At 44.9% G+C, this 26159-nt stretch overlaps 1 protein-coding gene across 4 annotated transcripts in view; it reads left to right on the forward strand.

Annotated features, from left to right (window-relative positions):
• The window catches only part of coro1cb (coronin, actin binding protein, 1Cb), a 255758-nt gene that overhangs the window by 186644 nt on the left and 42955 nt on the right, over window positions 1-26159 (forward strand). For all 4 annotated transcript variants that reach the window (XM_038819220.1, XM_038819292.1, XM_038819456.1 and 1 more), the window contains one exon: window positions 2674-2796. In XM_038819220.1, the coding sequence (XP_038675148.1) occupies window positions 2674-2796 (123 nt within the window). The remainder of the gene's footprint in view (window positions 1-2673; window positions 2797-26159) is intronic.

Genomic DNA, 26159 nt, shown 5'->3' on the forward strand with positions numbered 1-26159 from the left:
CAAATGGATGATAATGGAATAGTGTAGATGGGCTTTAGATTAGTTTCACAGGTCGGCGCTGTAATGTTCTATTGTTCTAAGTTAGTGTGGGCTGTTTACAAAATGGTTTATCTCAATCGACAAAGAAGCTGCTGAGCGATACCACATATTCTCAGAAGGTTTTGCGTATTGGTTTGGAACTCTACCAGTATTCCTTTAGCTTGCATGATCCATCAAAGGAGCTTGTTCCCTGTTGTGTGATGAAAAACCATGAACGTGTTTTTTTGTTGATTATAAATTTCCATGTAAATTGTGCTAGCGTAGCTAAATGACATCTTTTGAGTTTTCACACTGGCCTCATTCAAGCAGTGACGATCTCCCTTTATAAAAGTCCAGACCACTGGAATAGCTGGGTGCCTGTAAAACACAATGTGTTGACAGGGAGCCATGAACTTTCCTCCAACTCACTTATTGACCGTGTTCTGTGAATCAGCAGAGTTTCTCTTGAAAATAAAATGTTTTGGAAGTGACTCTTGATGTTCTCTGAATAACGTGCCATCACCTCTTGAGATGACTGACTGTGCATAACAAAAATCACTTTGCCACATAAATGCTGCCTCTGGATTCACAGTCCGCTGATGTTGGAATTGTTAACCTGTTGCAGAATTCCTTGACGCACTCGATCGGAATAATCTCTAAATAGCACCTTTCTGTATCTTCCTGTGCAACCTGAGGAATGCTACTGTTTATTTCTGACGACCCCATACCCTGTCCAAGGTGTACTAATTTTTAATACGCCGTTAAACTCTTCCAACTCTGAATCCTAACTCATTGAAGCAGGATTTTCAATTCCAAACCACTCTGCTGTTCAGTTCCTGGATCGGTGTGTTCAGATGTGTGATCTGCTGCATAACCACCATTTAACCTGGTAACCGTCTTTCAGGATGCATTGAATTGTAACTTTCAACTGCAATCCAACTCCGATGATTCCCTCAAAGGAAGGGGAGGTATGGGCGCACCAAGGGTTGCAAAGGGCAGAATTTAATAACCTCCCTGTGTGGCAGGTTTGGTAGCAGAACGGGAGTTAATCAGGCAGGGAATCCTGCTGCTTTCCTCCTTCCATCCTGATGAAATCCATGCCGGAAAGGCCTGTGGACAGCCTTCCCACCCCACTGCCAACTGAGGCCCCTAAATGGACAATTAATTAAACCACGGAGGAAGCATGATGAGCAAACCCATGCAGAGTTGCTTGCAGGCTCCCGATCAAGGGACTGGCATTGGGAAGGGAGGGGGGCCCTCACTGAAAGCCAACCCGTGAACCCCTCACTACGGCCCGGGATCCAACGGGAGCAACCACCCTCTCCCTGATGGTCCTTAAATCCTGAGGAAGAACAGTTCCCGTCAACTAAGTGCAAGAGTGGCACTTCATTCGACAGGCCTTGCCTGGCCTCTTGCCAGCTCTCCAGCCGAGAGGCATGAACCCTGTCGCCTCCATTAAATCCAGCCCAAAAGTATCCTTGGAAACCATTTGTAGACCCCCTTACTGATTTAAAGTGATTGTGGGGCAGTTAACTGTTGGTGTATGTTCTGGAGCCAAGAGGAGGGGAGATTTTATGGTGCTGCTGTTTCAGTGTACCTGTGGGACAGAGGATAAGGAGTACGGTGCTGCACCTGGGCTATGTTTTACCTGGCTCAACAGTGAGTAAACAGTGCTTTATAAAGTACAAGAAAGAATACAGGGAGATAACTCGTGAGGGGGTTTGTTTTAAGATATTTCCAAAATGGATTGGATTTGTTTATTGTCACGTGTACCGAGGTACAGTGAAAAGTATTTTTCTGCAAGCAGCTCAACAGATCATTCAGTACATGGGAAGAAAAGGGAATTAAACAAAATTCAAGAAAATACATGAGAATACATAATAGACATGAGAAAACATAATATAATGTGTATGTGTATCGCAATAATTGCTTGTTTCCTTGTTTCTATTGAATATTTTCAGGGGCAGCATTTGTTTTGCCTTCTCTCAGTTGGAACTATACCAGTGCTGACACTCCTTTGTGCTGCTGGCTTATGTAAACACTAACACAGGCAAAACTGTTTTGTGCATTGAATTCTAAATGCAGCAGGCATACACAGATTGGGGTTTGCCTGTGACATGGTAGTCATTTCTGACTCTCATTTGCTAAAGTTAGGGTGCCGGAAGCCGTTTGCTTTTCAGTATATCTACTTGTGCATTATGCAAGACATTAGCATTAGTGCCGGGAGTGCCCAGATCAGTTATGTATTTTTTAAGAATGAATAAGTAAGTAACTGCTAAGCACTGTTTACTCACTGTTGAACCAGGTACAACATAGCCCAGGTGCAGCACCGTACTCCTTATCCTCTGTCCCATGGGTACACAAACAGCAGCACCATAAAATCATCCCTGGCTGACACTCCTCACATAGTCTGGCATAGCCAGTTTAGTGCTAAATTTTGAGGAGTTCTGCATGGATACGTTTCAGCTGCGTGACTGCATTGAGATTTGCCATGACACTTTGTGTGACCGTATAATGACTGGGGCTACCGGTACATGTCATCTGTACTCAATTGATAGCCAGACCTCGGAATAAGTGATGTGATTGGAGCTTCTGAGAATTTTTGCTGATGGCTGTTTAAGCAATATATTGATGTGCGTCATTCTCTGTTCACAGTGTGGCCGAATTGACAAGGCATATCCAACAGTTTGTGGGCACACAGGACCAGTGCTGGACATTGAGTGGTGTCCACACAATGACCACATCATTGCCAGTGGCTCGGAGGATAACACAGTCATGGTAAGTTCATCTGCTTTATTTTTTAATGACTGCTTAAGGGTATGGAATGAGTGGGCTATTTAGTCTCTTCAGCTCATTCAGCGACGCTGAATTCTGTTTGTTGGCCCTCGGGAGTGATTAACTACAAGTTAGAGCGTTTACCTAGGCCCAACCATCTTCAGCTGCTTTATCAGTGACCTCCCCTCCATCATAAGGTCAAAAATGGGGATGTTTGCTGATGATTTCACATGTTCAGCACTGTTTGCGACTCCTTACATACTGAAGCAGATCAAGTCCACATGCAGCAAGACCTGGAGAACATTCAGGCTTGGGTTGATAGGTTACATTTGCGCCACACAAGTGTTTGGCTATGACCATCTCTAACAAGAGAAATTCTGACTGTCTCCCCAGACAATTAATTGCATTACTATCACTGAATCCCCCACTATCAATGTCCTGGAGGTTACCACTGACCAGAAACTGAACTGGACTGGCGACCAATCCACCTAACCTAAGGAATTTGGTCTCTGGAATGGCCAATGGAATCTTTGCAGGGCAAATATACATCGAGACAGAAAACCTTAACCTATATGAAGTCCTGAGCCATAAAAATGGCGAAAGACTTTGACCTGATTTACTGGAAACATTTGGTGGATTAACAATGTGCAGTTCTTGTCAAAACCAATCAAAAGTAGTGGAATGTTTATTGAGTGTACTTTGCCCTTGATAGTTTAAAATTAGAAACGGTGTATAATTTGCGTACCACATTAGACATAGACATAGAATTTACAGTGTAGAAGGAGGCCATTCGGCCCATCAAATCGGCACCAATCCTCGGAAAGAGCACCCTGCTTAAGCCCACACCTTCACCCTATCCCAGTAACCCCACCTACCCTTTTTGGGCACTAAGAGCAATTTTGCATGTCCAATCCACCTAACCTGCACCTCTTTAGACTGTGGGAGGAAACCGGAGCACCCGGAGGAAACCCACGCAGACACTGGGAGAACGCGCAGACTCCAAACAGTGACCGAAGCTGGGAATCGAACCCGGGACCCTGGAGCTGCGGAGCAACTGTGCTAACCACTGTCCTACCATGCTGCCGTGTTATAACAGTTTGAAATTAAAGGGAGGTGATATTGCCAATGATATATGTTTAACTGTGGAAAGCTTGGTGCAATAAATAAGCCATCCAGGTTTCATAAGTTAACAAGAGTTGGACAATACTGCTGCCTCACGGCGCCAAGGACCCAGGTTCAATCCCGGCCCGGGCCACTGCCCGTATGGAGTCTGCACATTCTCCCCGTGTCTGCATGGATCTCACCCCCACAACCCAAAAAGATGTGCAGGGTAGGTGAAATGGCCACACTTAAATTCCCTGAAAAAAAAAAGAATTGGGTATTCCAAATTTATTTTAAAAAGTTGCTAGAACTCTCTGGTAAAGATGCAGTAATTAGTGGAGTGGCAAAATTTGGTTCCATCTCCATCTACAAGTTTGCTGGCGATACGACCATAGTGGGCCGGATCTCGAATAACGACGAGTCAGAATAGAGGAGGGAGATTGAGAACCTAGTTGAGTGGTGCAGCAACAACAATCTCTCCCTCAATGCCAGCAAAACTAAAGAGCTGGTCATTGACTTCAGGAAGCAAAGGACTGTACACACCCGTCAGCATCAACGGGGCCGAGTCGGAGATATGCCTGTACCAGACCAGCTTCCAAGGAGCTACCAAGAGCATTCTGCTGTGGATGATGGGTCTGTATCCCCAATGTTAAAGGTGTTCTGGAAGATGAGCTACTTTTTGTTATCCTGCGACCATGCAAAGCACTTGGGCAACATAGCAGCAGTATGGCATTCAGCCCGGTGTGATGAAGAATTCCCTGTAAATTGTCCTGAGTTTAAAGCCAAAGCTATTTTTCCAAAATGATGTTCCATTATTTGTATTACCTTCCTGATTAGTATTGAATTACATTTTTACAGTATTGGCCCACACTGTTGAATTTTTAAAAAAACTTTTGAACAATGCAAAAGTTATACCTGTTGACTGGCCAGTGAAGGACGCACCCGGTTCTCTATCTCAGTACTTCCCCGCTAGAGATTTAGCTTTGAAACTTCAGCTAGCTGTGAAAATTGAGCAGTTTTAATTCTGAATGTGTAGAAATCCTGGTAAATGTATGGGTTTAATACAGGGCTGAAAAGCCAATGCAGTAATCCTGGTAAATGTATGGGTTTAATATAGGGCTGAAGGCCAGCCAGTGTGGGAATCCTTGGGTTTAATACAGGGCTGAAGGCCAGTCAGTGCAGAAATCCTGGTAAATGTATGGGTTTAATACAGGGCTGAAGGCCAGCCAGTGCAGTAATCCTTGGGTTTAATACAGGGCTGAAGCGCCAGCCAGTGTAGTAATCCTTGGGTTTAATACAGGGCTGAAGGCAAGCCAGTGCAGTAATCCTGGTAAATGTATGGGTTTAATACAGGGCTGAAGCGCCAGCCAGTGTAGTAATCCTTGGGTTTAATACAGGGCTGAAGGCCAGCCAGTGCAGTAATCCTTGGGTTTAATACAGGGCAGAAGGCCAGCCAGTGTAGTAATCCTTGGGTTTAATACAGGGCTGAAGGCCAGCCAGTGCAGTAATCCTGGTAAATGTATGGGTTTAATACAGGGCAGAAGGCCAGCCAGTGCAGTAATCCTTGGGTTTAATATAGGGCTGAAGGCCAGCCAGTGCAGTAATCCTGGTAAATGTATGGGTTTAATACAGGGCTGAAGCGCCAGCCACTGCAGTAATCCTTGGGTTTAATACAGGGCTGAAGGCCAGTCAGTGCAGAAATCCTGGTAAATATATGGGTTTAATACAGGGCTGAAGGCCAGCCAGTGCGGTAATCCTTGGGTTTAATACAGGCTGAAGGCCAGCCAGTGCGGTAATTCTTGGGTTTAATACAGGTCTGAAGGCCAGCCAGTGCAGTAATCCTTGGGTTTAATACAGGGCTGAAGGCCAGCCAGTGCAGTAATCCTTGGGTTTAATACAGGGCTGAAGGCCAGCCAGTGCGGTAATCCTTGGGTTTAATACAGGGCTGAAGGCCAGCCAGTGTGGTAATCCTTGGGTTTAATACAGGGCTGAAGGCCAGCCAGTGCAGTAATCCTTGGGTTTAATACAGGGCTGAAGGCCAGCCAGTGTGGTAATCCTTGGGTTTAATACAGGGCTGAAGGCCAGCCAGTGCAGTAATCCTTGGGTTTAATACAGGGCTGAAGGCCAGCCAGTGCAGTAATCCTTGGGTTTAATACAGGGCTGAAGCGCCAGCCAGTGTAGTAATCCTGGTAAATATATGGGTTTAATACAGGGCTGAAGGCCAGCCAGTGCGGTAATCCTTGGGTTTAATACAGGCCTGAAGGCCAGCCAGTGCGGTAATCCTTGGGTTTAATACAGGTCTGAAGGCCAGCCAGTGCCGTAATCCTTGGGTTTAATACAGGGCTGAAGGCCAGCCAGTGCAGTAATCCTTGGGTTTAATACAGGGCTGAAGGCCAGCCAGTGCGGTAATCCTTGGGTTTAATACAGGGCTGAAGGCCAGCCAGTGCAGTAATCCTTGGGTTTAATGCAGAGTTGAAGGCCAGCCAGTGCAGTAATCCTTGGGTTTAATACAGGTCTGAAGGCCAGCCAGTGCAGTAATCCTTGGGTTTAATACAGGGCTGAAGGCCAGCCAGTGCAGTAATCCTTGGGTTTAATACAGGGCTGAAGGCCAGCCAGTGCAGTAATCCTTGGGTTTAATGCAGAGTTGAAGGCCAGCCAGTGCAGTAATCCTTGCGTTTAATACAGGGCTGAAGGTCAGCCAGTGCAGTAATCCTTGGGTTTAATACAGGGCTGAAGGCCAGCCAGTGCAGTAATCCTTGGGTTTAATACAGAGTTGAAAGCCAGCCAGTGCAGTAATCCTTGGGTTTAATACAGGGCTGAAGGCCAGCCAGTGTAGTAATCCTTGGGTTTAATACAGGGCTGAAGGCCAGCCAGTGCGGTAATCCTTGGGTTTAATACAGGGCTGAAGGCCAGCCAGTGCGGTAATCCTTGGGTTTAATACAGGGCTGAAGGCCAGCCAGTGCAGTAATCCTTGGGTTTAATACAGGGCTGAAGGCCAGCCAGTGCAGTAATCCTTGGGTTTAATGCAGAGTTGAAGGCCAGCCAGTGCAGTAATCCTTGCGTTTAATACAGGGCTGAAGGTCAGCCAGTGCAGTAATCCTTGGGTTTAATACAGGGCTGAAGGCCAGCCAGTGCAGTAATCCTTGGGTTTAATACAGAGTTGAAAGCCAGCCAGTGCAGTAATCCTTGGGTTTAATACAGGGCTGAAGGCCAGCCAGTGCAGTAATCCTTGGGTTTAATACAGAGTTGAAGGCCAGCCAGTGCCGTAATCCTTGGGTTTAATACAGGGCTGAAGGCCAGCCAGTGCAGTAATCCTTGGGTTTAATACAGGGCTGAAGGCCAGCCAGTGCAGTAATCCTTGGGTTTAATACAGAGTTGAAAGCCAGCCAGTGCAGTAATCCTTGGGTTTAATACAGGTCTGAAGGCCAGCCAGTGCAGTAATCCTTGGGTTTAATACAGGGCTGAAGGCCAGCCAGTGCAGTAATCCTTGGGTTTAATACTGGGTGAAGTCTCTTTATCTAAGCCTCCAACTGCCAACTTTTGACACTGTTACCACCACACCCCTCTGCACATTTGTTACTTTTTCCTCTCTCTTTTGTCTTGTATTCAGCTCCTGAAAACACTGCAAGGGGCTGTGTGCTGTCCACCAAGTTGAAGTACGGGCCTATTGGGAAATTTTTGTCTGTCCTAATTCTAGTATTAGTGATTCTTTAAATCCTGTTCAATGACATTGTCAATTTGACAGAAAGGGGCCATTCTGACTGTGGGTAAATGTCCACTTGGGGCTGCATTGCAATTGCTAAACTAATTTTATATAGGGTTTTTTGGCTTTGAGGTTGTACAGGTGTGTACCATTGATCTGCACACACCGTATGCATCCTTGTTCCCATGATTTTGCTCCTTGTGTAATGATTTGGGTTTTATCCACTAATGTGACTCATGACTAATGTATTTACTGCTGAGTAAATAACACCGAGAGCAGTCCTTTCCAATCTTACAGACCCACAAAATTCAAACAGAAAATGCCAGCAAATAAGAAATACAAGCAAGAATAAGACAGTTGCCTGTGTTTCATGGGCAACAGGTTGGATTCTGACATGGGACAGATTTTATAAACAGCAGTGAGGGGATTCTTGCCTCCCGTTCGTCCTCAATCTGCACCGCAGACTGAAATGACTAATTTCCTTGGTTTGTGCTCATACTCGACTGACTAAGAAACAATAATAAATGATGGTACTTGCAGGAAAGCAGATGTATGTATGTATTGTGTTTGATTTTTAAATTCACTGCACCACTTCGTCGTTCAACCTCTGATTTGGTTTGTCCAACAATCGAGTGATTTTATTTGCTCACTGTAGACTTTTAATACTCAACAGTGTTTGGGGAATCTTGCCGTGCATGAACTGCTGGCGTCATTCCAGTTTGAAAACACTTTCTGTGCAGGAGATGTTTCATAAATCCAAGAGGTTTTATTTTAAAAGTGTTTTGCTGGGATTTAGTACCGGAAAAACAATTGGAACTTTACCCGTAATTGCTTTACCATGAAATGGAAAACCCATTATGCTTTTAGACAAATCCGCATTCCTGAGGGAGTTTGTTGTACATTATCTGTTGCAGACACGAGCACATAAGTGATCTTTAACAATCGAGCAGTGTCACTCGGATTTCAGATAGAAGGTTCAATGCACGAGGTTCTGAACAGCGACCACGTGTAACTTTATTTTATTTTGCCCACTTGAATGTGGGGGGGGGAAATCCTATCACTGGAGTAACAATTCTGTTCTTCCAAATTTGGGAGAGTTATGAGGCTCTGGCATTCACTTGTAGTGTAAGCGATCGCGTCAGAAACTGTCAACATTCCTGATCAAATTGGATAAAGGGATAGGGGTGGAGGGTAGGTTGCTGTGATCAAAACTGTTTGCTTGTCTGCAGAGTAAATTTCAGCAGCGTTGCCATGCGTATAGTTGTCTGCATATAATAGACGTTAATGTGCCAGTAGCTGTCTCGTGCAATGCTCTTAAACACTTTCACTTAATCTCACACTGCATGCACATCACCTTAATATCATCCGGTACAAAATGTTTAATTTAGTTACAACTCCACTTGAAAAGCGAGGTGGTTTTTAAATTGACTGTATATTGAAAATATCTCTCCGCCATCAATCGTTACACTTTATTGCCGCCCTTGTGACAAAGGTTTAATGATGCGCAAAGTCGCTGCAGCATCTGCCGTGTGCATCTGGCGTCTGTCTGTAATTAAACTAATTTGCACTTGTAAATAGTAATCAACTGTTAATTAGGCCTATATTTTCCCAGTTGATACAACAAATATTCCTGGCAAGTTTCATAGTGATTTTGTTTTTAGACATTAAAACCAAATGTTGCGATGTTCTGTCCCAGGTTCTGTACCCAGAGGAAACGGGAGCAAAAATTGATTCACATGACATGCATGCTGAAGGGGCTGATGGCCACTTGATGCAGTGGGTTGGTTCATAACTGTATACAGTCATAGTCACATATTGAAAAAATATATTCTTTCCTAGGACATGGGCATCTCTGGCTGCAAGACCAGCATTCGTTGCCCATCCCTAATCACCCTTGAACTGAATGTTTTGCTTGGCCGTTTCAGAGGGCAGATAAGATTGGCAGATTTCCTTCCCTAAAGACATTAGTGAACCAAAAGGGTTTTTGCAACCGTCTATAGTTTCATGGTCACCATTATTGAGACTAGCTTTCAACTCCAGATTTGTCAATTGAATTAAAATTCCATCGGTTGCCATGGTGGGATTTGAACCTCTGTTCCCAGAACAGTAGTCTCGGTCCCTGGATCACTAATCCAGCAACATTTCAACAATGCTATCTTTTCTTTTCTCTCTCTCTCTCCCTCCCCCCATCCTTGTGTACTTGTTCTTGTTCTCCTACTTCCCCCAACTCCCCTCCCTTACCCCTAAGCCACCATTGTCCAGTTCTGCAATGGGGTAGGTACTTCCACAGACGGGCTGAAAGGGTTTCAATTATGTTGTGATTGTGTGCTTAAACTGCATTTATTTCCTTTTCCTCTTTCACCAAATTGTTCTAACATATATGGCTTGGTGCCAGGTTTTGTTAGTTAATGTTGCTGTGAAGCACCTTGGGATGCTTTGCTATGTTAAAGACACTATAAATGCAAGTCATTGTATTGTAGTTAGTTTTGCAGTGTGTAGTGAGCATAGTCGAGTATTCTGCAGGTGATGATACCATGCACAGAAGTCGATATAGAGTTCCATAATCACAGCATGAAGTCATTGGTGTCAGATGGCATCGCCATCAAACATGTGCTGCTAATCTTGAGCACCGTGCTTCCTAGGCCAGGAAGACTGAAAGCAGGGAGGAAACCCAATGAGGAATGAGTCTTTCTTGCTGCTGGACTGTGAAACCAGACCATTTTATAAACCAACCTGCCGCCTTGGTGTGTAGCACAGGAGATTTAAATGAATGGAATAAAATAGAACAGCAAACTGACAGGTCACCTGCTGTAGAACCCAACCTCCATGAGTGGAAAGGGCACTGTGACACCTTGTGCTCAATGATGCTGTGTAGGTTTCTTTAGGTGATTATTTTCGATTTACATAGAATATCTGGCATGATAAACAGGAATTCAGCCCAACCAAACCATGCCAGTGTCTATGCTCCACTTTACTCGTCTCCTATCTTTTTCCATCTAAATCAATCAATATAATTCTCTAATCCCTCCTCTCTTGCATGCTCGTCCATTTTACCCAAGTCTGCATTTATCTCAACACCCTGTGGTAGCAAGTTCCACATACTCACCACTCTTTGGATAAAGACTTTTCATCTGACTTCCATATAGTATTTATTGATAACCTCTGGTTATGTCCATTCCCACTGTATCAATATCTTAATTTTAAAAATCTCTTTTACACCTCTACCACCTTTTATTTTAAAGGGAAAAGAAACCTAGCCTTCATCCTTTCCATAAGCACATATTTCTGTTACCATCTTTGTCAATCCTTTCCACGCCCCCTCCAATGCCTCTACAGGTATTATCCTTTCCCTAACTTCAGCGATTTGTTAATCCTGGCAGTGCTGCCGAGTGAAGGAGTGGCAGTCAGCCCATCACAAACCAGTCAAAACTTGCCGATGGACAGACTGGAAACAATACCAGTTGACACATAGCTGATGCCGGAGTAACTTTTCATCCTCCGTTTCCAGACTGAATTTGGAACTTTGCAAAGTTTAGTAATTTTGCTAAGGAGCAGAAAGCAAATAAATTCCAGGCTGTCCGATTTGGACGAGATCATCGAGTGCTGTTGATGGTGTGGTTGTCTGTGAGGCAGTTGTGTTGCAGTACACGTCTTAGATAGCAAATTGACCAACCGTCACAATATGCAGCTGGTCTTTCTTTAAAAACTAGCTGCCTTGTAAAAAGGGCCCACGGTGTTCTCTACATACGCTCAGGACTGCTGCAGAATAGTTTGTTGCTGATATCATACACAGACCTCTCCGTTATCTCCAAAGGGACATTATGATAACCACTGCAGAAACATTTGGCGTTGAAGCTCCATTTCTCACTCGTGTGTTGCGCCCAAAAGGTTCAGCGGGGAATTGCATCTGCAATAAGACCACAATTGTTAGAAAGGGTGTTTCGATCTATAGTTACAGGATGGAAATTTCCAGTTAGAAACTTTCAAACATTGCCAGTGACAACATTCTTTTGTGTGGTAATGTTTGTTAGAAGTGGTGATTTCATTCAGTATGGTACCAATAACCTCACTGTACAGGAATTAAATTCTTATGCGCTGCATTCAGTGAATGGGTCACATAAGGGAACAAGGGGATTTTTCTTCTGTTCCACTGAAGTCAACATGAAACACTTAATCCAGTCTTGTGTTCCATTTATCTCTCCACCTAGCCTGAGCTGGATGTCCAATATTTGTACTAAACTGTGGTTAGGTAATTGTTGGAGATCAGGACCATTAATCCATTGGATACTTCCATAAGTGTAGCTATACTTAGGGCTTGTATGCCACAAGCTTTTACCCCACTCTAGCTTCAATGCTCTCTCTCCAGCTAGCACTGGTGGCTGAAGTATCTATGCCAGTGTCAGTTGTCATCTTGATTTAACTGAACTGGACATTCAAGACGTTTGGAGCTTCAGTTCACTGGTTATTGTAAAGGATGAACCACCAAGTATCATACAGGGACTAAACATAGAACATATAGTGCAGGAGGCCATTTGGCCCATCGACTCTTCACTGACCCATGTTAAGCCCTCACCCACCCTATGCCCATAACCTAATAACCCCTCCTAACCTTTTTTGGACTCTAAAGGCAATTTAGCATGTCCAATCAACCTAACCCGCACATCTTGGGACTGTGGGAGGAAACCGGAGCACCCGGAGGAAACCCACGCAGACATGGGGAGAAGGTGCAGACTCCGCACAGACAGTGACCCTGTGGGAATTGAACCTGGGACCCTGCGCCGTGAAGCCACAGTGCTAACCACCTGTGCTACCGTGTTGCCCTTCATTCTATCCCCACAAGATGTTTCACAATTACAAGACACACTGAATTGTGGCCTGGCCAAGCCCTAGCATAATACTCTAGCCATCACTGGAAAACTTAAATGACAAGGGCCCCTGCGAATCCATCCTGTCCACTTCTTGCCTCCCCTTAAAAAATGAGTTTTTCATGCTCCTGAGCGTTGCATGTGACCACACTCCATCCTACTTAGCTATTTATTTTTTTTCTAACTTGTATTTATTTTGATGTGCTCAAATTCACTCCGACTCACTCTGTCCACCATTAGCTATTTTAAATTCTGCATAGTGCAAGCTCTCCTTGCACACAGATACTGAGCAGAGTATTTTTCTGCCAGACTCCTCAACTGTGGTGAGCTACGATCTGTTTCCCATTCTGCTTGAAGCCCATTTCATCACTGGTTAGGAATTCCAAAGCATTAAATGCTAGCACGTGTTCGTAGTTTGATGTGTTTGCTACACAACCTATAAGACTTTTGGGTATCTGAGTCTTCAACTCTTTAGCTTCACTCCTTGAATTTCAATAGGATATGTTCCTGGGCTCAAAGCTACGTGAGAGTTCAGGAAACGGGGACTGTACTGGAACATCTTTATTTGCAACTCTTCCGGATGAGTTGCTGTAGTTATTTTATAAAAAGCTGATTTGAACATGAGGTAAATATTTTACCCACAAGGTTACAAAGGTATACTACTCAGCTAAGAATTATCCATTGCTTTAATTTAGAGACACATGAACTGGTTTTTTTTGTTTAACGTCTGTAACATTGGTGGCTCAATGGATGAAGTCAGGATATGAGTCATTGCATTGTCTTTTTTCCCCTGTGAAGTGGATAGATTGTAAAACCCGAGTAGGACTAAAGAGTGCAGCAAAGGAACAGGATTATTTCCAAAATGTTGCTTCTGTTCACTTGCAGATGATGGCTACCAACATTCAGATGAGTTGGCTAGACTGCTTTATCTTTCAAAGTTGCATCTCGCCTTCCTGCTGTCTCTACCACTTGTCGTCATGTAATGCAAATACAATACAATTGTATTTCTGACAAATACAATCCTCCCATTAAAAGGGAAAGTGTTCAACCCTAGAATAGATCCATACTGTTCATTTCACTAGGTTGTTGTAATCTTATTGTAGGTATGGTAGAAAAACGGTCTTTAGGTGAATTCAGCTAGAACAGAGGATCAAGATGGACAAGGCAAGCCCATCATTGAAGAAGGCTCACTCATTAACTTGATACCCCAGAAGCAAATTTCAATATCCAAGGCAGAAAGAAGTCAACTCAACCAAACCATGCTTCATGACATGGTGGCAAACTCTGGATCTGTCAAGAAGGGGTTAATTTGTTTATTCAAAAACTATGGGGTCCAAACAGAGGGTTGGTAAAGTAACCTCCAATTCAATCCAAATTGGGGGATGCAAGACAGTTCAGCAAGTCAAGCTTGGCCATCATTCAATCCTAGTCCAAAGGTCGGTAGTAAATGTCAGCTGAGTCCTTGGTGTCGCATGAATTGAGGGCTAGGCATTGAGGATTCATCTGATTCCTTTCTGTGTGTGTGTTAACTCCAGTCAGTATTCTTCCTTTATCCTCGACGCTATTTCCTACTTGGATGTTCACTATCATTTATTCAAATGTCCCAAGTATATCACAGCCAAGTGCTCGGCCCAAGACCGCAAGAAACTTCAGAGAGTCATGAACACAGCCCAGTCCATCACACAAACCCATCCACTGACTCTATCTCTCCCTCCCGCTGCCTGGGGAAAGCGGACAGCATAATCAAAGACCCCTCCCACCCGGCTTACTCACTCTTCCAACTTCTTCCATTGGGCAGGTGATACAAAAGTCTGAGAACACGCACAAACAAATTCAAAAACAGCTTCTTGCTGTTACCAAACTCCTAAACGACCCCCTTATGGGCTGACCTGATTAATACTATGCCCCTGTATGCTTCACCCAATGCCGGTGTCTATGTATTTACATTGTGTTGCCCTATTATATATATTTTTTTTAATTTTCATGTACTAAGTGATCTATTTGAGCTGCTCACAGAAAAATATTTTTCACTATACGTCAGTACACGTGACAACAAATCCAAATCCAGTATTGTTTGAGTCAGAGAACATAATACGCCCCTGGATAAGTAAATGTGTAGAGTTGTTGCTTTTGAACTGAAAGTATTGTTGCTGAAAGTGTTTGTGCTGCAGAGCTAGTGTTCAGTCTACAGCTCTCAGCTACGTACATCCTACGAGACTGCTAATTCAGTGTGTGAGGCTGAAGCAACTCTGATCTATTTGTTGGACAAGGGCCATTCTTTGTGTCTTAAAATTGTCTTTAAAAAGTCTTAAATTGGAAGGTGTCAACACTGTGTGATGGATGTAAATGAATAACATTGATCCAAATTTTGTGGCCCATGAGGCTTAATTGGATGCAGCAAACACGATCTTGGACCCTCCTGCTGTAAATTGCAAAGTTACTGGTTTAACTACATCACTGCCACCTACTGTCATTTTTGAATACAAATTAAAATGCAAGCAGATTGTTGGTCCTTACTGGACAGTGTTTAGCTTCCAAGTGGACAGCACTCCTAATCCCATGTACCCATCCTTTTCCAATATTTATTTATGCTTCATCCAACCATCTATCTAACCTATTCTTAAGATATGGAGTTGACATGATCTCTGCTTCAGCAGTGCTCTAAAATAGTTTATCCCAGGCTCCAAACCTCTTCTGTGGGTGCCTCTTCTGTCCCAAATCTCTTGTATTTGATCTTAAATCTTGAAGACTGCAAAAATTTTTTACCAATTGCTCCCCTCCTGCAAAAATGCTGATCATTGATGGGATCCGGCTGCACAACAGTTTTCTGTTCATTGATGGGATTTGGGCGTCATCGGGTGGCATGGTAACACAGTGGCTAGCACTGTTGCTTCACAGCTCCAGGGTCGATTCCCGGCTTAGGTCACTGTCTGTGTGGAGTCTGCACGTTCTCCCCGTGTCTGCGTGGGTTTCCTCCAGGTGCTCTGGTTTCCTCCCACAAGTCCCGAAAGATGTGCTGTTAGGTAATTTGGGCATTCTGAATTCTCCCTCCGTGTACCCGAACAGGAGCCAGAATGTGGTGACTAGGGGCTGGTTTAGCACAGTAACATAATTGCAGTGTTAATGTAAGCCTACTTGTGACAATAAAGATTATTATTATTGGCTGGGCCAGAATCTATTGCCCGTCCCGAGTTGCCCTTGAGAAGGTGGTGATGGTGCTGCCTTCTTGAACTGCTGCAGTCTCTAATTTGCACACCGCAGTCATTCCTTCTTTGACACTGGGTCAGATTTCTTGAAGACCCTACCTAACAACATTGAGAGAGCACCTTTATCGCAGTGACTACAGCAGTTCAGGAAGGCCCATACCACTTACTTTAGTTTTACCAGTGCTGAGCAGTCTTGCCACTATGCCTGCATCCTAAGAGTGAAACGTATATGCAACAAAAAAAATGATTTTCAAAGATTATGTAAAATAGACTTCCAGATAGAAACATAGAAAATAAGAGCACGAGTAGACCATTCGGAACCTTGAATCTGCTTCGCCATCATGGCTGAACTTCTGTCAGCACCATACTCCCGCTCTCTCCTTTTCTCTCATTGTATCCCTTGATGCCTTTAGCGTATAGAAACCTATCCACTTCCTCAGATATATTCAGTGACTTGGCCTCCACAGCCTTCTGTGGTAGAGAATTCCACAGATTCGCCACCCTCTGAGTGAAGATGTTTCTCCTCATCTCAGTCCTAAATGGCGTACCCCATATCCTGAAACTGTGACCCCCTTGGTCTAGACCCCCCTTGCCCGCCAGCCAGAGGAAACAACATCCCTGCACCCAGTCTTTCCAGTCCTGTCAGAATTTTATACATTTCAATGAGATACCCTCATTCTTCTAAACTCCAGTGAATACAGGCCTGGTCGACCCGACTTATCAAGGCATTTCTTCCACCCCAGGAATCATTCTGGTGAACCTTTGCTGCACTCCTCTATGGCAAGTATATCCTTTCTTGGGTAAGGAGAACAAAACTGCACACAATACTCTGGATGTGGCCTCACCAAGGCCCTCGACAGTTGCAGTAAGATCTCCTTGCACCTGTGCTCAAATCCACTTGCAATGAAGGTCAACAGTGGTGTGGAAATCTTGGAATTACTGAAGAACAGTTGGATACTGCAATTGGGCCACTTCATTATCTTTCTGAAGGGGTGATGAGATGAAGGAACTTCCTCATTCAACATAGATTTCATTAGAATTTACAGTACAGAAGGAGGCCATTCGGCCCATCGAGTCTGCACCGGCTCCTGGAAAGAGCACCCTACCCAAGGCTAACACCTCCACCCTATCCCCATAACCCAGTAACCACACCCAACACTAAGGGCAATTTTGGACACTAAGGGCAATTTATCATGGCCAATCCACCTAACCTGCACATCTTTGGACTGTGGGAGGAAACCGTAGCACCCGGAGGAAACCCACGCACATACTGGGAGGATGTGCAGACTCCACACAGACAGTGACCCAAGCCGGAATCGAACCTGAGACCCTGGAGCTGTGAAGCGATTGTGCTATCCACAATGCTACCGTGCTGCCCTAATGGGTCCAGATAGTAAGTATTGGCAGGCTGCTTAACTTTGTAGCATATTACGCACCCACACACTTTCCAACAAGGACCACTCCATTATAGAGCGTGGGAACCATGGCTTATTCCACCTCCCCCGCACTAGCTCCCTTTGCATGGGGCACTCAGGGAAAATGTTTTGCTGGCAAACTGGACAGTCAGCTCGCCATATACTGGGGCACAGACTTCGGGTCTTCTGATCTTTAAGGATGCTGACCGTTAACTATCAGAGCTTAGTGGCAAGCAGCCCTAATCAGCTGTCCAATATGCTGCTAGTTTGTGTTAAAGAATAGACTCCTTAAAAAGTTAGAGATTTTTTAAAGAAGGTTTGGAATTATGAACTATGATTAGCTTCTACAATTAAGCATATCCTTGATGTGAAATTTATCCACAGAAGTAACTAGACTTCAGTTCTTTCAGTAAGACTTTAACCTGTTGGAATGAGCCAACTTAATCGCTTATCTGTTTTAATTGTTGCACACTCCCAAGTTATGAAAGTTTGATTAATGTTGCAAGTTATTGGAACTGTCCTGAGTCACCTGTGCGCTCAAACCTCCTGAATTTGCTATTGCAACTAGAGCAATAAAATAATCCATTCAGGATATATGTCTGGCACATGATAAATCAGGTGGCATGTAAGGTATGATGTACGTTCATCAAGGGCAAGGCTCATTAGTTGCTCGAAATGCTACAAATAAGAGATATCCGTACGTTCAATGGTACAGTAAGAAGTCTTACAACACCAGGTTAAAGTTCAAGAGGTTTGTTTGGACTCACCTGATGAAGCAGCTACGCTCCGAAAGCTCATGATTCCAAACAGACCAGTTGGACTTTAACCTGGTGTTTTATGACTTCTTACTGTGCCCACCCAGTCCAACACCGGCATCTCCACTTCAATGGTGTAGGTCAGTTGAATCTTAAAGTTGACTACAAAGTGAATGCTATTATTTGCTACATTTTTTTTTTTAACCCTTGCTGTGATACCAGGGAGAGTGCCTACCCCTCGCCTACCTCTAACCAGAAAGGAATTGAGAGATTTGATCAGCCCTGGAAACATTTAGGACTAATACTAGGAAATCCTTCTCTCAAGTGATTTAACATATGAAATTAAGTTTGGATTGTGGAGGCAAAATCCTTGGATAGATTTAATAAGCAGGCGGCATTATAATGGAACGGATTGTGCAGATGGGCATGCAAGGCAGGCCTGAATGTTTGCCCTCGCCCATCCATAGAACGCTTCACATGTAAACAGTTTATAAGATGAACCAGGCAGTGCGTTTTTTGGGAGAGTCCTGATTTCCCCTGCATGAGCCAATTATGCCAATAAATGTTTTGAGATTCTAGAATTGATATTGATGCACATTTCAAGATTTGAAAACCTTCCACATTTTTGTACTGAATGGTGCACTTGCATTACTAAACTGGTTCTGCAGTATAAAAACAGAGTGCTGGAAATACTCTGGTCAGGCAGGATTTGCGGAGAGAGAAACAGTTGACATTTCCAGTCAGTGAGATATTCTGATGCTAGGTCATCAACCTTTAAAAGTGAAATCTTTCTCTCTCCGCAGATGCTGCCTGACCTATTGAGTATTTTCTGCACATTCTGGTTTTTATTTGGGACTTGCAGCATCCACAGTTTTCTGCTTTTTGATTCTATAATGCAGTGGGCTCTGAATGTAGCGGAATTCTCCATTGTGTGGGAAATTCGCAGTATTGCCGTTCAATAAAATTCAATTTTCAGCATTTCTCCCCAGCAGATTATCACTTCCAGGGCAGGGGAAGGTCTACACAAGCTACTGATCGTAAAATAGCATTGTTTCCCCGTATGGGCAGCACGGCAACACAGTGGTTAGCACTGTTGCTTCATAGCGCCAGGGTCCCAGGTTCGATTCCCGGCTTGGGTCACTGTCTTTATGGAGTCTGCATGTTCTCCCTGTGTCTGCGTGGGTTTCCTCCGGGTGCTCCGGTTTCCTCCCCCAAGTTCCGAAAGACGTGTGTGTTAGGTAATTTAGGTAATTTGGACATTCTAAATTCTCCCTCAGTACCCGAACGGGCGCCGGAATGTGGCGACTAGGGGATTTTCACAGTAAATTCATTGTAATGAAATGAAATGAACTGAAATGAAAATCACGTATTGTCACAAATGGGCTTCAAATGAAGTTACTGTGAAACGCCCCTAGTCGCCACATTCCAGCACCTGTTCGGGGAGGCTGGTACAGGAACTGAACCGTTCTGCTAGTCTGCTTTCAAAGCCAGCTATTTAGCCCTGTGCTAAACCACATTGCAGTGTTCATGTAAGCCTACTTGAACCGTCATTGAACAGAGGGCTTTCAACTCTCACGAGGGAAGGCTAGGTTCTGTCTATTTTACATAAAATTACATAGAATTGATTCCGGTGACGGGGATGTGCTGAGTAGACGCACAAAAGGTGGCGCGCAAGGGGAAGGTTGAGGACCAAGAGAAACAGTCGCACCCCCAAAACCATCGCATTGTGGGTACCGAGGACAGGAACCCTACAGAGTACATGGCACAGATGCTGGGCAAACTTGTTGGGAGGGAAAAGCCTCCCCAAGCCTCCAGAAATAGGCAGAGCCCACAGGTCAGTCCAGCCAACGCCCAGGGAGCAGTCGTGAGCCATCAGCACAAAGCAGCGCCGGTAGAAAGACCGAGAAAAGATCCTGAACTGGGCAAGGCACACGGTCCTGTAAATGGAAGGGGATACTCGATCCGTGCGTACCAGGACATTAGGCCAAGGACCAGGCGGAATTTAACATCGCCACGGTGGCCCTTTACAAGAACAGTGTGCAGTTTGGAATGCTGCGTCCTGCCAAACTCTGGGTGACTTTCCAGGGTAGGGAGTACTACTTCACCACACTGGCAGTAGCAGACAACCTTGTGCACAAGCACGGTCTGGGAAGGCAACGATACCAGCAGTGAACCACGACTCTAGTCCCATCCTTCAAAAAAAAAGGAAAGACTCTTTGGGCAGGACTGATCTGCCTTGTCTTCGATCTGATGATGAGTCAGGGGGCAAAAACTCTAGATGCGGGGAGATAGGAGGGGGGGGGAAAACAGCTGGAGGGGGAAGCCTGCATTGGGAGGGGAGGTGAGAATGAACAGGCCAAGGGAGATAGGTGGGGGGGGGGGGGGGTAGTTGTAGGGGAAGAAAAGAGATTGGGCCTGGAAGCAGCATTAGAACTGGGAAAAGTCATAGAGTATCAACTCCATGTAGGTGGGGAAGATGCCAGAGCCAGATGGATTTCCAGCAGGCTTCTGCAAATAGTTTGCACCAACATTGGCCCCGCAGCTGCAGAAGATGTTCACAGACTCACTAGTAAAGGGCACCCTGCCACCAACACTGCCTCAACAACATCTGGTACCCAAAAAGGACAATGACCCGACTGAGTCAGGGTCCTACAGGTCCATCTCGCTACTCGAGTAGACGCAAAGACTCTGGCGAGATGGCTGTAGGGCTGCATGCCAGAGGTAGACACAGAGGACCAGGGCAGGCACCTAACGTCAAACATTAGTCACCCGCTGAATGTGTTAATAGAACAAAGAAAAGCACAGGAACAGGCTCTTTGGCCCTCCAAGCTTGGGGCCGACCATGCGCCTGTCTAACCTAAAACCGTCTACACTTCCAGGGCCCACATCCCTCTATTCCCATCCTATTTGTGTGTTTGTCACGACGCCCCTTAAACATCACTATCGTACCTGCTTCCACCACCACCTCCGACAGCAAGTCCCAGCCACCTCTGAAATGAGGAATCAAGAGGGCAAAAAGGAGTCATGAAATATCTTTAGCAAACAGGGTTAAGGAAAATCCCAAAGCCTTTTATTCATATATAAGGAGCAAGAGGGTAACTAGAGGACGGGTTGGCCCACTCAAGGACAAAGGAGGAAAGTTGTGTGTGGAGTCGGAAAATGGGCGAGATTCTTAACGAGTACTTTGCATCGGTATTCACCGAGGAGAGGGACATGAGAGGGATAGATGTTTGATTACTCTAGGTCAAGTCGGCATAAGGAGGAAGGGTGTGTTGGGTATTCTAAAAGGCATTAAGGTAGACAAGTCCCCAGTCCAGATGGGATCTATCCCAGGTTGCTGAGGGAAGTGAGAGAGGAAATGGCTGGGGCCTTAACAGATATCTTTGCAGCGTCCTTGAACATGGGTGAGGTACCGGAGTACTGGAGAATTGCTAATGTTGTCCCCTTGTTTAAGAAGGGTAGCAGGGATAATCCAGGTAATTATAGACCGGTGAGCCTGACGTCAGTGGTAGGGAAGCTGCTGGAGAAGATACTGAGGGATAGGATCTATTCCCATTTGGAAGAAAATGGTCTTATCAGTGATAGGCAACATGGTTTTGTGCAGGGAAGGTCATGTCTTACCAACTTAATAGAATTCTTTGAGGAAGTGACAAAGTTGATTGATGAGGGAAGGGCTGTAGATGTCATATACACGGACTTCAGTAAGGCATTTGATAAGGTTCCCCATGGTAGGCTAATGGAGAAAGGGAAGTCTCATGGGGTCCAGGGTGTACGAGCTGGATGGATAAAGAACTGGCTGGGCAACAGGAGACAGAGAGTAGTAGTGGAAGGGAGTTTCTCAAAATGGGGAACTGTGACCAGTGGTGTTCCACAGGGATATGTATATCATCATTGTTGTTTGTGATATACATAAATGATCTGGAGGAAGGTATAGGTGGTCTGATTAGCAGTTTGCAGATGACACTAAGATTGGTGGAGTAGCAGATAGTGAAGGGGACTGTCGGAGAATACAGCAGAATATAGATAGATTGGAGAGTTGGATGGAGAAATGGCAGATGGAGTTTAATCCGGGCAAATGCGAGGTGATGCATTTTGGAAGATCCAATTCAAGAGTGAACTATACGGTAAATGAAAAAGCCCTGGGGAAAATTGATGTACACCGAGATCTGGGTGTTCAGGTCCATTGTACCCTGAAGGTGGCTGCGCAGGTTGATAGAGTGGTCAAGAAGGCATATGGCGTGCTTCCCTCTCTGTCCATGCCCCTCATAATTTTGTAGACTTCTATCAGGTCACCCCTCAACTTCCGTCGTTCTAGTGAGAACAAACAGTGTTTATGTAACCTTAAACTTTCTCCTTCTCACCTTGAACCTGTGCCCCCTTGTAATTGACACTTCCACCCTTGGAAAAAGCCTCTGACTATCCGCCCTGTCTACGCCTCTCCTAATTGTGTAGGCCTCTATCAGGTCTCCCCTCAGCCTCCGTCTTTCCAGTGAAAACAATCCTAGTTTATGCAACCCCTCCTCATGGCAAACACCCTCGAGACCAGGCAACAGCCTGGTGAACCTGCACACACTCTCCATAGCTTCAACGTCCTTCTGATAATGTGGTGACCAGAACTGCACGCGGCCTAACCAAGGTTTTATATAGCTGCAACATGATTTCTCCAACTCGTGTCCCGGCTTATGATGGCAAGCATGCCATGTGTCTTAATCACCTTGGCCACCTGTGTTGCCACTTTTTGGGAACTGTAGACCTGAATGCCCAGATCTCTCTGAATGTCAATGTTCCTAAGGTTTCTACTATTTACAGTATAATTCATACCTAGATTTGATCCTCCAAAATGCATCACCTCACATTTGTCCGGTTTAAATTCCATCTGCCATTTCTATGCCCAAGTCTCCAATCTATCTATATCCTGTTGTATCCTCTGACAATCCTCAGCATTATCAGCAACTCCAACAATCTTCGTGTCATCCGCAAACGTACTAATCATACCACCCACATTTTCCTCCAGATCATTTTTTTTTTTGGATAAATTTAGAATACCCAATTCATTTTTTCCAATTAAGGGGCACTTTAGCTTGGCCAATCCACCTACCCTGCACAACTTTTGGGTTGTGGGGGTGAAACCCACGCAAACACGGGGAGAATGTGCAAACTCCACACGGACAGTGACCCAGGGCCGGGATCGAACCTGGGACCTCGGCGCTGTGAGACAGCAGTGCTAACCACTGCACCACAGTGCTGCCCCCTCCAGATCATTTATAAATACTACAAGCAACAGAGGTCTCAGCACTGATCCCTGCGGAACTCCACTAGCTACAGATCTCCATTCAGAAAAACACTACTCTCTCTCTTCTATAACCAAGTCAGTTCTGTATCCATCTAGCCAGCTCACCCCGAATCCCATGTAATTTTATTTTTTGTACCAGTCTGCCATGTGGGACCTTGTCAAACACCTTGTCCATATAAACTACTCAGCTTACAATTTCCCTTGTCATCCATTGTTCCCAAATCATCATCAATTTTCTTTGTCACCTCTTCAAAAAACTCATTCAAGTTGGTGAGACATGACCTTTCCCATACAAAACCATGCTGCCTATAACTAACTAGTCCATTTTCCTCCAAATATACATGCATCCTGTCCCTCAGTGTCTTTTCCAAAAGCTTCCCCACCACTGATGTCAGACCCACCGGCCTATAATTTGCTGGATTATACCTACTTCCTTTCTTAAACAAGGGAACAACATTGGCTTTTCTCCAGTCCTCTGGAACCTCGCCTGTGGTCAAAGAGGATTTGAAGATAAAGGCCCCAGCTATTTTTCCCCCTGCCTTCTTCAGTAACGAGGAATAGATCCAGCCCCGGGGACTTGTCTACCTTAATGCAATTTAGGATACTCAACACTTCCTCCGTTGATATATTGACGTTCTCCAGATCGTTCACACACCTATCCCTGACCGCAACATCCGTCATGTCCTCCTCCCTGGTGAATACCGATACAAGGTACTCTCCTCCCAGGTGAATACCGATACAAGGTACTCATTAAGGATTTCACCCACTTCCTGTGGTTATATGCATAATTACATAGAGAACTTCCCTCCATTATCCTTGAGTGGGCCTACTCTTTCTCTTGCTACTCTCTTGTTCCTACTATATGTATAAAAAAGACTTGGGATTCTCTTTGACTATGTTTGCTAAAGACATGTTATGGTCCCTTTTAGCCCTCCTAATTCCACATTGAAGTTCCTTCCTGCTTTCACTGTGCTCCTCAAGGGCTTTGTCAATTTTTAGATGCCTAGACCTATCGGATGCTTTTTCCTTTTGACTAAGCTTACAACTTATATTAATATAATCTTTATTGTCACAAGTAGGCTTGCATTAACACTGCAATGAAGTTACTGCGAAAAGCCCCTAGTTGCCACATTCCAGTGCCTGTTCGGGTACACTTGTGGGAGGAAACCAGAGCACCCGGAGGAAATCTGCGCAGACACATGGAGAATGTGCAGAGTCCACACAGACAGTGACCCAAGCCGGAAATCAAACCTGGGACCCTGGAGCTGTAAAACAACAGTGCTACCCACTGTGCTGCCGTGCCGCCCTTGTCATCCATGGTTATGACCATGAGACATAGGAGCAGAATTAGGACACTCGGCCCATCGAGTCTGCTCCGCCATTCAATCATGGCTGATATTTTCTCATCCCCATTCTCCTGCCTTCTCCCCATAACCCCTGATCCCCTTATTGATCAAACACCTATCTATCTCTGTCTTAAAGAAACTCCGTGATTTGGCCTCCACAGCCTTCTGCGGCAACGAGTTCCACAGATTCACCACCCTCTGGCTGAAGAAATTCCTCCTCGTCTCTGTTTTAAAGGATCGTCCCTTTAGTCTGAGATGGTATCCTTTGCTTCTAGTTTTTCAGACAAGTGGAAACATCCTCTCCACGTCCACTCTCTCTAGGCTTCGCAGTGTGCTGTAAGTTTCAATAAGATCCCCCCTCATCCTTCTAAACTCCAACGAGTACAGACCCAGAGTCCTCAACCGTTGCCTCATACGGCAAGCTCTTCATTCCAGGGATCATACTTGTGAACCTCCTCATGACCCTCCAAGGCCAGCACATCCTTCCTTAGATACGGGGCCCAAAACTGCTCACAATATTCCAAATGGGGTCTGACCAGAGCCTTATACAGCTCAGAAGTACATCCCTGGTCTTGTATTCTAGCCCTCTTGACATGAATGCTAACATTGCATTTGCCTTCTTAAATGCCGACTGAACCTGCACGTTAACCTTGGGTGAATCATGAACAAGGACTCCCAAGGCCCTTTGTGCTTCTGATTTCCGAAGCATTTCCCCTTTTAGAAAATAGTCTATGTCTGAATTCCTCCTTCCAGAGTGCATAACCTCATACTTTTCCACATTGTATTTCATTTGCCACTTCATTGCCCAATCTCCTAGCCCGACCAAATCCTTCTGCAGCCCCCTTGCTTCCTCTCCTGACCCTCTACAGATCTTTGTATCATCTGCAAACTTAGAAACAGTGCCTTCAGTTCCTTCTTCCAAATAATTAATGTATATTGCGAAAAGTTGTGGTCCCAGCACAGACCCCTAAGGCACACCACTAGTCACCGGCTGCCATCCTGAAAAAGACCCTTTTATCCCCACTCTCTCCCTTCTGCCAGTAGCCAATCCTCTATCCATGCCAGGATATCATTTCATTTCATTTCCTCTTACCCTTAACTCCATGGGCTCTTAACTTATTTAACAATCTCCTATGCGGCATCTTGTCAAAGGTCTTCTGGAAATCTAAATAAATCACGTCCACTGGTTCTCCTTTGTTTAACTTCCTTGTTACCTCCTCAAAAACTCTAACAGATTTGTCAGACATGACCTTCCTTTGACAAAGCCGTGCTTCCCGAATCCTGCCATTTCTATCCTGCGTTTTTGCAGGGCCATGCACTTCAATCAACTGGCCTTTCAAAGCTTCCCACATGTCAGACGGGGATTTGCCCTCAAATAGACGCTCCCAATCCACATTTCCCAGTTCTTGTCTAATTTAGATGTAATTGGCCCTCGCCCAATTAAGCGTCCTCCCGATGGGTCACTCTTGTCCTTATTCATGAATGACCCACCCGGGGAGAGAACACCTGAAGGTGATAATCTCCCTGTATACAGAAAAGGCCTTTAGCACAGTCGAGTTTAAGCACCTCATAGAGGTGCTGGAATGGTTTGGGCTCGGACAAGGATTCACCACCTGGGTGAAACTACTGTACAGTGCTCCCATGGTGAGCATACAGATGAACACCACCAGCTCTGGTTACTT

The sequence above is a fragment of the Scyliorhinus canicula genome, chromosome 1, assembly GCF_902713615.1.
Source record: "Scyliorhinus canicula chromosome 1, sScyCan1.1, whole genome shotgun sequence".
In the NCBI taxonomy this organism is placed as follows: Eukaryota; Metazoa; Chordata; class Chondrichthyes; order Carcharhiniformes; family Scyliorhinidae; genus Scyliorhinus; species Scyliorhinus canicula.